The sequence below is a fragment of the Parambassis ranga genome, chromosome 5, assembly GCF_900634625.1.
Source record: "Parambassis ranga chromosome 5, fParRan2.1, whole genome shotgun sequence".
Classification (NCBI taxonomy): Eukaryota; Metazoa; Chordata; class Actinopteri; family Ambassidae; genus Parambassis; species Parambassis ranga.
In genome coordinates, this window is record NC_041026.1 from 14,529,690 (window position 1) to 14,542,088 (window position 12,399).

At 40.3% G+C, this 12,399-nt stretch overlaps 1 protein-coding gene across 7 annotated transcripts in view; it reads left to right on the top strand.

Annotated features, from left to right (window-relative positions):
• The window catches only part of ppp1r16b (protein phosphatase 1, regulatory subunit 16B), a 69,699-nt gene that overhangs the window by 51,999 nt on the left and 5,301 nt on the right, over positions 1-12,399 (top strand). For all 7 annotated transcript variants that reach the window (XM_028406783.1, XM_028406778.1, XM_028406784.1 and 4 more), the window contains 3 exons: positions 1,988-2,133; positions 4,235-4,338; positions 9,784-9,908. In XM_028406783.1, the coding sequence (XP_028262584.1) occupies positions 1,988-2,133; positions 4,235-4,338; positions 9,784-9,908 (375 nt within the window). The remainder of the gene's footprint in view (positions 1-1,987; positions 2,134-4,234; positions 4,339-9,783; positions 9,909-12,399) is intronic.

A 12,399-nucleotide genomic window follows, 5' to 3' on the forward strand; every position in this document is an offset into this window, starting at 1 on the left:
TTATTCATTGTCAGCTGGGTTGAGGACAGTGTAAACAGAGCAAATATAAAGTATTTATACTAAGTGAGTTTGTATCAAGATACAGTATCGTCACTTTATACTCTACTTGTGCCCAATTAACTGCTTTACACCGCCTCCTGTTTCTGTCAGTTCATTTTCATGTGCAGTCAGGAAGCAAAGGTCATTTTATGCTCCAGCGACCATGTTACACATAATTGACAAGAGTCTGAAGAAAAGGATGGTTTTCAGTGCTTTCATTTTCCTCACAGTGTCTGCTCTCACGGAGGAGTGACATTAATTAAAACCCTCAAACATTTAATATCGGCAGAAAACTCTCACATTTGAGAAGCTGGTGACACAACACAAAGTGTTGGTTGACAAATGAATCAATATTAGAGTTGAGTTTCTTTGAAGCATGTGCAAACAAACAAGTAATCGCCAAAGTAAATTATATTAGATGTATGAGAGCAACATGAAGACAGAGAATGTCAAGCTGGGAGCCAGACACGACATTTAGAATGTACTATACTATAATCACATACAAGTTGAAACCGGCTTTGATCAAATAGGTGTTAAAATAATGCTGGCGAGGCCTCCATTTCTCTTGCTTCTGCACCGGAAAGCTTATGTCATGCCTACAATGTTACTAATACAAACTCATAGACGAGTACAATTGGATCACTTGGAAATGGTTGTCTGTCCTAAAGTTCTGGCTTGCAGCAGGCTTGTGATAGGGTGTTTCCTGTCTCTGTCACAATGCATGCTGGGATAGGCTGCTTTCCATAAAGTCTTAAGCGGCATAAGCGGTTTACAGAATGGGGTGTATTTATGTGGTTCTTTTATTCCCTGCTATCTTTATTTGGTTTCTGTTGGCCGCCGATCACTTTTTTCTGTTTTCCTCTCATTGTTTGTCAGTCTTCAGTAAAGTACACTCAGGCTTTGTGATGAGATTATCAGCAGTCATTTTGTCAGAAGAGATTTTGCATTTTATTGTGACAGATGTGCTGTTTTCATTTTCAAAACAGGGAGGGAACACACAGCAGCAGCATGTCGCAGAGGTGTAGGGGCTCTTTGGTTTAAAAAAAACACGAAGGCGTTTCTGGGAACATGTTTGATGTGAGGTTTGATTAAAGATGTCATGATTCAGGTCTGGCACAAATACAGCTGTGGCCTTCTCAGAATGTGAAAACAAGGCTTTTACTCTAACTCTGCCTGTTTTCTGATTATATCTGACCCTCCTACTGTGACAAAGTAATTCTCGTGTGCCCTTTGCATTCTGTGTCTTTGTTCAGCATGGCACTGCTACCACACTCACTCCAATTAGCTCTGATGGAGAAAACTGCTGTTTGTCTGACATCAGCTGGATTGCAGTATGATTTTCATGGAAAAAATTCTCTGTCCTCTCCACCCTATAATCACACCCAGTTTAACAAGGAAAATGCTCTCTGTCCCTCTCAGTCTTTGTCTCTGTGGAAGGGTGTGAGTTGTGGGTGCATTTCCAGTTTTGTCTCAGATCCAGGGAACAGCCCACACAGTGGCTGAGATTTCAGAATGACTGTGTCTAAACTGGCCTAATGTGCTCTCAGTTTTTGCTGCCTATATGCCTTCAGCTCGACTTCTTTACGGGCTTCTTGTTTGTCTGTGCTCTTGGTGACAAATGAGTCTCTTTTCAGTGCTTTCTCGCACTGATTAAGGTGCTGAAGTGTACAACGCCAGCGCAGCACAGCTGAGTACTCACAGTATGAATTATATGTCGAGCTCCTTTTCAGCCAGCAGGAAGAAGCTGTATCAGTTTGTTAGAGCAGCCACAGACTGTGTAGTGTTAACTTTTTTTATCCCTTCATCCTCACTTTTTACCTCCATCTGTCATTTCTGTCTCTGTTCCAGGGTTTTAAGTCATCAGGCCATTAAATATTACTGTATGTATCCAAGCTGAACCAAATCTACCCCCCTCTCCGTCCTCCTCCCCCTCTCTCTCTTTATACAGTGTTGTATAGACAACTATGACGAGATGGTCAAAATCCTGCTGGACCGAGGAGCCAGTGTTAACGCTCAGGACAATGAACTATGGACACCGCTGCACGCTGCTGCCACCTGCGGCCACGCCGGACTGGTCAAGATACTTATTGCACAGTAAGTACTCTGACCAGCTTAGGTCGTTTTTAAAAAATCAGTTGTGAAGTGCAGTCTCGATCTTGACAGTATCCACCCAAAGATTTGATTTAAGCCTTTGTAGTGCAAATACAGAGCCTCCACCACAGCCTGCGCTGCCGAGCCCTGGTTAAGCTGTTATGTTACATGTGCAGACAGAATGCAAGTCAGCGGGGTTTTAAAGCTGCTGTGTCGACTGTCTGTTTACTTCTTACACTTCAGACCCTGGAGGCTGAAACTGAGCAGATCATGTTGGAAGCTAATTTTATTTTTATTTTTTTTCTGACCAATCACTAATGTTTTTGGGTGGAAATGGAAATAAGGAAATGCAGTGCTAATATAGGGCCATATAATCACTATATGGCCCTATATAGTGCCTTTGCCATTTTGTAGTGCTGTCTGAATGTGTAATGAAAATTTTAGGACCCCCTATAGGGCCCTCAATGTATCCCACAATGCATCATGAACAGCAGTGTCCATCCAATGGTCACTACAGTTAGTGATATGTACCATCATGTATTGCACAAAGAACGGGAATGGAAATCATGTTACTTGTCTTGCAAATACAATGTTCTGTTTAACGAATGTAACATGACCTCTTGTGTTTCTTTTAAAACGCAGAGAACGGCATGTTTTATTTACGACAGCAATGACATAATTCATGGAGGAAAATGTTTTCCCAATGAGTTCACTATATGGTGCCCTACACTGAACTCCCCATATGGGTAGTAGGGAGTGAGTGAATGATTTCGGACACACCCAATGTGTAGTTAAATTTTCTTGAAAGGTGAACGTCAGGTGAACAGTTTCGGATTCCTATAGCTACATTGTGGTTATGATGATTTGGATTCAAAGAAAGGAAAAGAAGTGACAAATGACACAATGCATTGATTACCTCAAGTTAATCTGTTAATTAGATTTTACATCAAGTGGAGAAGAAGTATAGTATGGATGGACTGGAGCTGCCAGCAGAGAGGGAGGGTCAACACCTCCACTAAGAAATATCCTGAGGAAAACATGTTCTCACTCTGAAATTAACATGTGTATTATTGTTGTCCTTACCAACAAGTATTCTGGTACAAACCCAGTCTCTAGTGGGCTACAGAAGGCAAGCTGGAATTGTTTTTTAATTGAAGTCTAGGCAAGAGAAATTAGATTTTTCTGTTCCAAAAAGAAGAGAATCCAACCTGGAGTGAAAATAGAAGGATGGTAGTGCACCTAGCAGTCAAGATGATGGCAAAACCCATAATAAAAAGAGCATCAAGACACATTTAATTTAAAAACAAAATAAAAAAACAAGACACTGCTTTCTGTTCTTGTGTAAAAGCAGAAAGATTACATTATGTCCAGCCTTCAGACATGTAATGATGATATGCAAATGATTTTCAAAATTGCAAACACCAAAAGGTAAAACTATCCCCATAACATGTCATACCTGCAAATATATGAAATAAATATACTGGTAAGCGCCTCATATGACTGTGCTCAGTGTGGACATGCCTAATTAGGATTTAATTGGGCAGTTTTTTCAAGATTTAATTGCATCCTAATGAAGATATAATAGCCAAACATGTACAAGGAGGACACACACACACACACACACATTGTTTCTACTTATGAACATGACGGCTGAATGACAGCTTGTACACACCTACAAACACACAAAATATTCAGATACACTGCTGCAATCTGTTGACTTGAAGGACTTGTCAAACTACTCATGTTGTCTCTTGGACTCATTATCCACAGTGAAGTTACTGATTAAAAATGACTGAATTATGCAGGCCAACTCGTTCTGGGCTGAAAGAATTCGATTTGCATGATCAATTAATGTTCTAACTAAGATTTATTCCATCATTCCTGTCCAAGACTTTGAGTCATAGCTCAGCCTTTTTTCTGCTTTTGTTGTGTCTCACATAAAATACAAGCATGTTTGACTATGATCTTATTTTTGGATCACAGATGGTGCCATTAAGTTAATATATTGAAACTTTTCCTCATGATTTTTGTGCATTTAGAGAATTTGTTATTAAAATTACTGTGACAGTATTGTTAAATTATTTATCTGCTCCTCCTCTCACAGTGGTGCAGATCTGCTGGCAGTCAACTCTGATGGGAACATGCCCTATGACCTTTGTGAAGATGACCCAACACTGGACATCATTGAGACAGCCATGGCCAACAGAGGTACAGTGTAAATGTTTAAAGACAGAGTAGACACTGTGGATAGTTGTGTTGGGCTGCAGGTCTCTGCTGATGACAATAGTCTTTACACTTCCTTTTAAAAAAATGGGAACTTGTTATCTGACTGTCTCCAGACAGATTGAATAAGTGAGATTACATTAACCGTCCATGCACAGTGACTCAGCTCTGCAAACCAGCCAGTCTTTATATGTTTTAAAAGATTGAGACAGATGCAGGAGAGCTACATTCGATCAGCTCTAGCTAACAGTTTATGCAACCAACCTCAACCCATGGATGGATTAAAAAAAAAAACTGGTGTCCTACATATTCAGTATCTGCCTGTATACAATATATGTGGATCAGCCTTCTGTAATTTTTTTACTTAGAGTTTTCCTGAAGGGTCAGTTTTAAATACTCACTGGGTCACTGGGGGTTGACCTGCACCTAACTCTTGGTTAGTCATAAAAAGGTTATAAAGGTGAAGCATGAGTGAAGTTTTGCCAAGTGGGTGCGAATGAGGCAGGCAGCTGGTGACCTGGGACGACCCCCACCTAGAACTATGGGAGATCTTAATTAAACACAAATTTAAGCCTTGTTATGATCCATGCAGGTGTAAACTTGTCATGAGCTGGTAAATTATTTGTTTGTTTGTGTATGTGTGTGTTTTCTCTTTCAAGACTATAAACCTTTTCTGCTATAAAGTTGATATTTTAACATGGAGGTGTCCCTCAAGTGGCCATTTGAGGAAGAGCAGTTCTTGTTTTTGTTCCATGGTGCTGGAAGTTGGTGCTTAGATGCCATTCAGGACAGACAGCAGTTTGTGTGTGAGGCTTTAAATTGGTTTTATTTTTGCTAGATGGTTAACGATGTGCTTCTTGGCCTTGAAATAAATTAAAACAGAAGGAGGAATGGACATGCCAACATTTGCAGTTTACTTTGCAGCAGCTTCCAAAAAACCGTAATGTGATTGGACAGCTGCTTGCAGGAGAAAGAGATTTAGCAAAACCTTAGGTGCAGACAGTCCTGATCATGAAGATGTAAAGCTTCCTTAACCTTTGGAGCTTGAAAGTCTGCCTGCCACAGGAACAGATTGCTGAGGAAGATGGCGCCACAGTCATGACCTCAGGAAGCACTATAGGACTGACACTCCCTGTAGCTCTGAAATGTTCACAGTTCTCTCTCTCTCTCTCTGTCGACAGGATACAGATTAGGATACTGTATATTCATGCAGTGTCACTGTAAACAGCTGCAGAAAGCGCCGTTTGTCTCTTTGACAGGGGAGTTCAATGAGATCAGTGCTGACGTAAATACACATAAATAAATACACGTCTGTGATGAAGTTGGGAGTCGTGCTGGGTTTTATATGTTTTCTGTCCATGTGATATGAAGAAAGACTGGAGTCAAATCAACCTGCTTAACAGCTCTTGTCAATTATTACAAACACAGTATAAAGGCCCTATTTAACCCAAAGGATTATAGTTCTATAGTTTTGTAAAGAACTGATGATTTTAGGGTGCTGTCAGTGTCAAAAGGTTGACAATTAGGCTCTTGGCTTCTACTGTAGAAGCCTTCTACTGTGTGGCCAAGTAGCTCCAAACTAAGTAGAATTGCAGTCTTACAAAGGACAACACAGGTGTCTTACCAATACAGGATCCTATGTGTGCAAACAGCTGGCAACAAAGCATGAACATCTGGCTGAGGAGACTTCAGTACAGAGAAATAATGTAGTGCAGCTTGGCTGCTAAATGTGGATAGTTTAAATACATTTAGTTACTTTTTGGCAGAGAGTAACATGAGATGACTGATACCAATGTGAATCCATGCAGCGCAAAAAAGACGATTTGCTGTTCTGCAGATTAAGTGCTGGACAGATTTCTTGGCTTGGATCAGCTGCCAGAGAAAAAGAGACTTCAGTAAGTGAGTTAGTGCTGCCAAAAAATACTCACAAGGCACACTACTACAAAGAAAATGCTGAATGGTCCTTTTTTTTAATTCTTTTTATACCTAAGTTTTGGTGCAAAAAAAAACATAATGCATCAATTAGTGAACTTTAGGGCCCTTAATTAATGAACACTGGTGTAAACAAAGCAGTGCTCACCTCCATTTTACACCAATCTCACTTACTGCAGATAAATCTAAATGGCCATTTAAAATTTTGAAAACTCAGTGAGAGTCATCCAGATTTTGAAAGTAAATGCACGCCTCTTTCTTTCCGAGCTCACCCCGAAGCCACGCCTCCCAATCACATTACCTGAAGACGAGCTGCGGTCTGTGACTTCAGCCGTCATGCACGTACCTCTCTGGTGTGCACAGAGCAGGAAGAGAGTGACAACCAGCCAATAATCTGCACAGGGTCCACCCAGAGGATTGGCTGATGTTTTTAGTGTTTTATAGCTTCCACAGATGATTCATATTCTTCGTTTTAATGTGAAACTGCCGAACTAATTGGTTGCTATCAGATTGTAAAGAGAAGTTACACTAATTTAACAAAAAGTGCATCAGAATGGAATCTCCTACTCTACCTTTAAAGGACATAAGGAAGAAATATAGATGAAAAATTCAAGTTGTCTTCTCAACAGATCTCTCACTGACAACCAGCAGTCAGCTTAATGTTTAATGACTCTTTGATGTGCTGGAAGGCTCATTTAAAGAGAGCACTGTTAGCTGTTTACCCGTTTGCATTGTGATTGCTAAGCTAACCACTGGCTGTAGCTTTATATTTAATGTACTTACGTGACAGCATGGACCCATAGTGGGCCTTTTTTTACAGTGAGTCTCACAACCTGTAGAGCTTTTGTTTTGATACAAATGGAGAAATTACAGTTAGAAATTTCTCTGTATTTGTGTAACTATATTTCCCTCATACTGTGAAGCATAGAGACATTTTCTATAGGCTTAATCAGCATCTCTGTCTGTTCATTTGGTAATTTCTAGTATGTAACACAACTTATTTATATGCTGGTTGACCAAACTTGTTGCCCATTCAGGTTTATGCTATAGAAATGGGAGCTGGCAATGAAAGACTGTATCATTTTCCCCTGATAAGGTGCCCTTCAGCATTAATCCTAAAATGCATCAGTGGAGCCGCTCAGTGGTAAACGAGCTTAAAAATGCTGGTGATGGAGGCAGTCCTCAGTCATATTTTCCGACATAATTAAAGGTCAGAAAAGCCCTGTTGTGGTAAGTGCTGAATTGTAAATGAGGTCAGGGTTAGTGATTTTGATAGTCTGAACATTGTGTGGCTTGCATCCTGGATGCAAGGCATTAATGGAAACACAAACAGAGAGTGAAGGTGATGTCTGTGAGGGGGGGAAGAGACGTCTGAAACTAAGGTGCTCAGTGTACAATGGGGTATTCTCAGCTGCAGAATGCAGATAGCAGTACAGCAGGTGAGAAGAATGATTATTAGGCTGATCAAAGGGAGCGCAGTGCTGCTAATTGCTCCCGTAATGTTCTCAGCACTGTAGAGGTGGATAAGACTTTTCTCTCCAGAGGCACTGCAGGGATTGGCACACACAGCCTCTCTTTAACACACACACACAGCATTTGATATGCAGCATTGATCTAACTCTTCCTTGATCCTCCCCTGTAGAGTCCAGTTCATCTGAGATGAGCTGCAGTGATAGGAAGGGGATCTCTGCAGTTGATACTGAGAGGGCACACAGATACGACACAGCTGATGTAAATTTTTAATGTACCGTCAAATTATACATTGATGGAGTGATGACACACGTTAAAATCAAACATCCAGAATTTTCCTCGACCTGCAGTGTTGTTTATCCATCTAGACTGTTTTTATGTCGGCTGTGAAATTTTGGATATTTCTGCCTTCTATCGGCTCTCAGCTTGTGGGCCAAAGGAAATGAAAACACTTCAAGAATTCTACAGATGAGAACTATTTTCTGCCAAAGTACACCCGGCTACACATCACTGCATTGAAAGCAGCATTCATCTATCCATAACAAGTGCCGAGGCTCAACCGAGGAGGTTGCTCACATCCAGTCAGGATGTCAGAAGCCTCTTGTATGTTGTTGTCTGTGCAGTGGACAGGTTGGGTGACGTATACAAGTCCCACAACTAACAATTAGTGAACAGAGGCAACTGTGAGGTGACTTATTTTGATGCTTAAAAAATATTGAATATTTCATGAGACAAGTGAAACCAGGCTTAGATAGAAGTGAGTGCGGTGTACCAGTGTTGTACTTTCATATAGCTTGTTAAGTGACTGTGTGTTTGTGTTTGTTACACACACACTTTGGGGCAGAAGTCTGACAGAAAGTAACGTGTATGACATTTGTGCCAGAGACTCTGTTGACAGAAACAACAGAAAACTGTTGCTGAATGAACACATGAAATCAACAAAAGGTCTTTCATCACCCTGATTCCTGCGCCTTCACATATCCTCTGGCCGTGTCACTCTTTTCAGGGCCTTCATCACAATCAATCAACGTGCGGACAACAGCTAAAAAAAGGAGGTGGCAGTCACTGAGATGATAAAATATGCACAGTCAGGTCTGCTTCCAATATTTATTTCAAGTAAGAGTGACCAGTGCCAGGAGATTGTCCTCTGTGTGAAATTGTAATCCAATGAATATTCATCTGTAAATGTGGTTAACCTTTCAGGTAACGGTAATTAAAATATAGTTTTAGTGGCTTTTGTTTACATCAACAGGATTTAGACTGTTGTAGAAAGTCACTATTCTGACTCACAGCCAGTTATTTTTCCACAATGATTAAACTGACATTTATTTCACTTTGCCGGGTTCAGTACATTAGGTGCAGTGTAGGGGGAGGATAAATTCTTTACTGAAGTGTGGCGGTCACAGTAATGAGTGCTACCTGGCAGCAGGACGGCAGATTAGAGGAGGAATTTAGAGAGGTGGTGACACACACAATCACCTGCCCTCACACTGATCCAGACTCCACAGACATCTTTGCCAAAAGATGGTACGGAGCTAAACTACTCAGAAAAGCAGTAATTGTATTACTTTCACAAGGGGTAAATACTGTGATGCAGCAGTGTAATTAAATGTCTGCCAAATTATAACCCCTGTTTAGTTGCTCAATTTTTAAAAGTGTTACTTGAAAATAAATTTATTTCCAGTAACAACACTGTGTTGAAGTTGTTTATTTTCTTTAAAAAATTTAAAGAAAATAAACAAAATTATTTTCTATACCAGCTTTTATTGCAGAATTTGTGAACCGTTGCTGATTGAAAACACCCAGTGAAATAATAAAAGAGGTGTAGCTGTCACTCCAGACAAGGAAACTCAGTGAATGAATTTATTTCCAAGCATTTTGTGTCCTGGCTCCATCAAACCCAAGATGCCTTTCTCTCATAAAACTCGCCATGTCAGCGTGCTGCAGTTGCATATTAAAACTGTCGGGGTGGGGGGAATTGTCTCCCTCTTGATTAAGTGTCATTCTGCTTCTGTGTTTGATTGACAGGCATCACCCAAGAGATGATCAACGAGACACGGGCGTCGACAGAGAGGAGGATGCTGGGAGACATTCAGGAACTGCTGAGACAAGGAGAGGAGGTCAACCTGCAGGACTCTCAGGGATCCACACTGGTAAGAGGAAACACTGTGCCAAAGTGCATTACCCCCAACTTCAAGACCCTCCACTATTAAAATGAAAAAAAAAAAATGTAAAATGTAATCCAGACTGGTGTCAGCATGAAAAACAGCAGTTTCCAAACTGTAAAGTGAACCTGGGAGTATCCAGATGATTTGACATGTTGTTTCTTGTCACTGGCAATTAACCTGTTTTGTTGTTCGTGTGTAAGAGGACCACAATGCATCTTTTAGACTGCTTTGTATTGGTTGGAGGTCATTGCGAGACCTAAGAAGTAAAAAAAAGTCGTACCATATGTCTGAGATTTGTGGATCTGAGTGGCTACCTGGCTGAGAATTGCTTTGTACATATGCAGGAAAAGTCTTCTTGTAGCAGCTTCACAGGAAAGTCTTACATTGTTTGCCGCTTCATCTAAAAAATCTGAATGAATGAATGAAACTGAGCAGGAAATTGTTTAAAGTTTAATTACCATAACTTCCTCCTACCCAGCAGATTCTGCGAGGACAGACCAGCTCTTCACCAAGATGTGCAAAGCAAACGATGTGTAAATTTTCAGTGGACCATCTTTATTATGAATTCACCTGTTAAAGATTATGTGTCCTAAACTTCTCCATGAGGGCATTAAACCTTCACAGCTAATCAGGCATTTAGAGACTCATTATAACTGTTTTAAAGGCAAATCAGCTGAATTATTTTTAAAGTACTCTGCTGATACACTGCTGTTACCTTGCTGTGAATACTGAACACATCTGCAGAGATAGCATGCAATTAAGAAAAACAGTAATACATCATGAGAAACATAAAAATCACAGAATGAATAAACTGAGTTCAGATGACTGCAGATAAAACGAAAGTTTCCAAGACACCTTCCAGTTCCTAAAGCTAAATTATTGAACAAGTCACCTCAAAGAAGTGCCTCATAGTCTGGTCACTAAACTTGTTTTGTTTTGTTCAGTGCAGTGATGCATTAAAATGTCAAGCAGGGCACCAAAGAAAAAATCACCAGCGTGTAATTTCCTGAGTAGGGCGTCTAATGTCAGAAGCTTTAATGAAGTCTTTATTATGTATCAGGGATTTAGCCACACTGGGGAAACACAGTGACGGATCACTGGATGAAAATAGCTAGGGGATGGTAGTATCCCAAAATAACCCTGTTAAGCTTTAGAGTCTTACTACAGATTGTCTGATTGAGCTGCTTGTCCCTTTGCTTTATGCGTCCTGCAATCTTCATTTGAGCATGATGAAGCAAACTGGAGCATGCCTTATTAAAATCGCTGGCAAAGATGGGAGGAAGAGACCTGGAACTGGTTTGATGTTACGTAAGGTTAATCTTTTGTTTTTCACTGAAATGTGTTTTTGTGTCCTTGTTTTGATGCACAAGGGGGGAAGGATTTTTAATATGTTGTCACAGTTTGATCAAAGAGGAGGAAGATTTGGTTCATTCAGTAGGAGAAGAAATGAACTTCAGTTGATTTAAAAGGAACAAATAAAGAAATTGCATTAACTTATGTCAGCCTCTTTCACACTAGATAAAACACCCACTAACATCAGGCTGATGTCGTCTGTGTGAAAAGGTACAATGATAAATAGTCACAGTGATGTGGACATACACCTGTTGCATTAACAGAAAAGTAGCAATTGGCTTGTTTTTGCATTTTAACAAACCTGCATACGCAGACTAATTTCAGAGCACCATCTGCATGTGATGCCTAAACTGAAGTTCATGGAGCGGGCAGGGAAAAAATATGGTCTGGATGAATGGAATATGTTGACATCAATATAATAAGTTTGCAGATACTATTGTACTAATCATTAGTAGCAGTTAGCAGGTTTTTATACTTAAAGCGATCACTGCTAATGTTTCTCCCAGTGTGCACAGAGAGGCCCAGAGCAAAGCAGGCCAGATTACTGGTGATGCTGTGACAAGAAATCGGCGCGCCCAAACACAATGACATTACCAAACTTTTGGCATTTGGGAGATTGGCAGCATCAGTTTGATCTAGACTGAAATATCTCAACAAAATGTCCTCAGATTTTACTTGGTCTGGCACCAGGTGCATTTTTTGGTTTGTCGTGTGAGGGGACTGCCATTAAATCTGAACATTCATCCAGGTCAATGGGAATCATTTTAATGATCCTCTGGCATTCTATATATGCCCGGTCCAAATTTTTATCTGTCCAAACACTAATGACATTCCCGTAGCCATACTTGGTGCTCATTAGTGAATGTCAGCATGCAAATGTTCTAATCTAGGATGGTAAACATGCATCTGGTATGGAGCACACCTAAAGTGAGCATGTAATAATAGTAGATGTTTGCATATAGGTCACTTCAGGCTCCAAAAACCTTGACACTTTTTTTAAGCAGCAGTATTCTCCAAGACTGCGAAATAGCTTATTTGTAAGAATCAGTTTTCCGTGTCTGAATTCAGGGTCTGCATCTTTTTAAGACCGATTTCATCACATCGGCACAACCCATTTCACCTT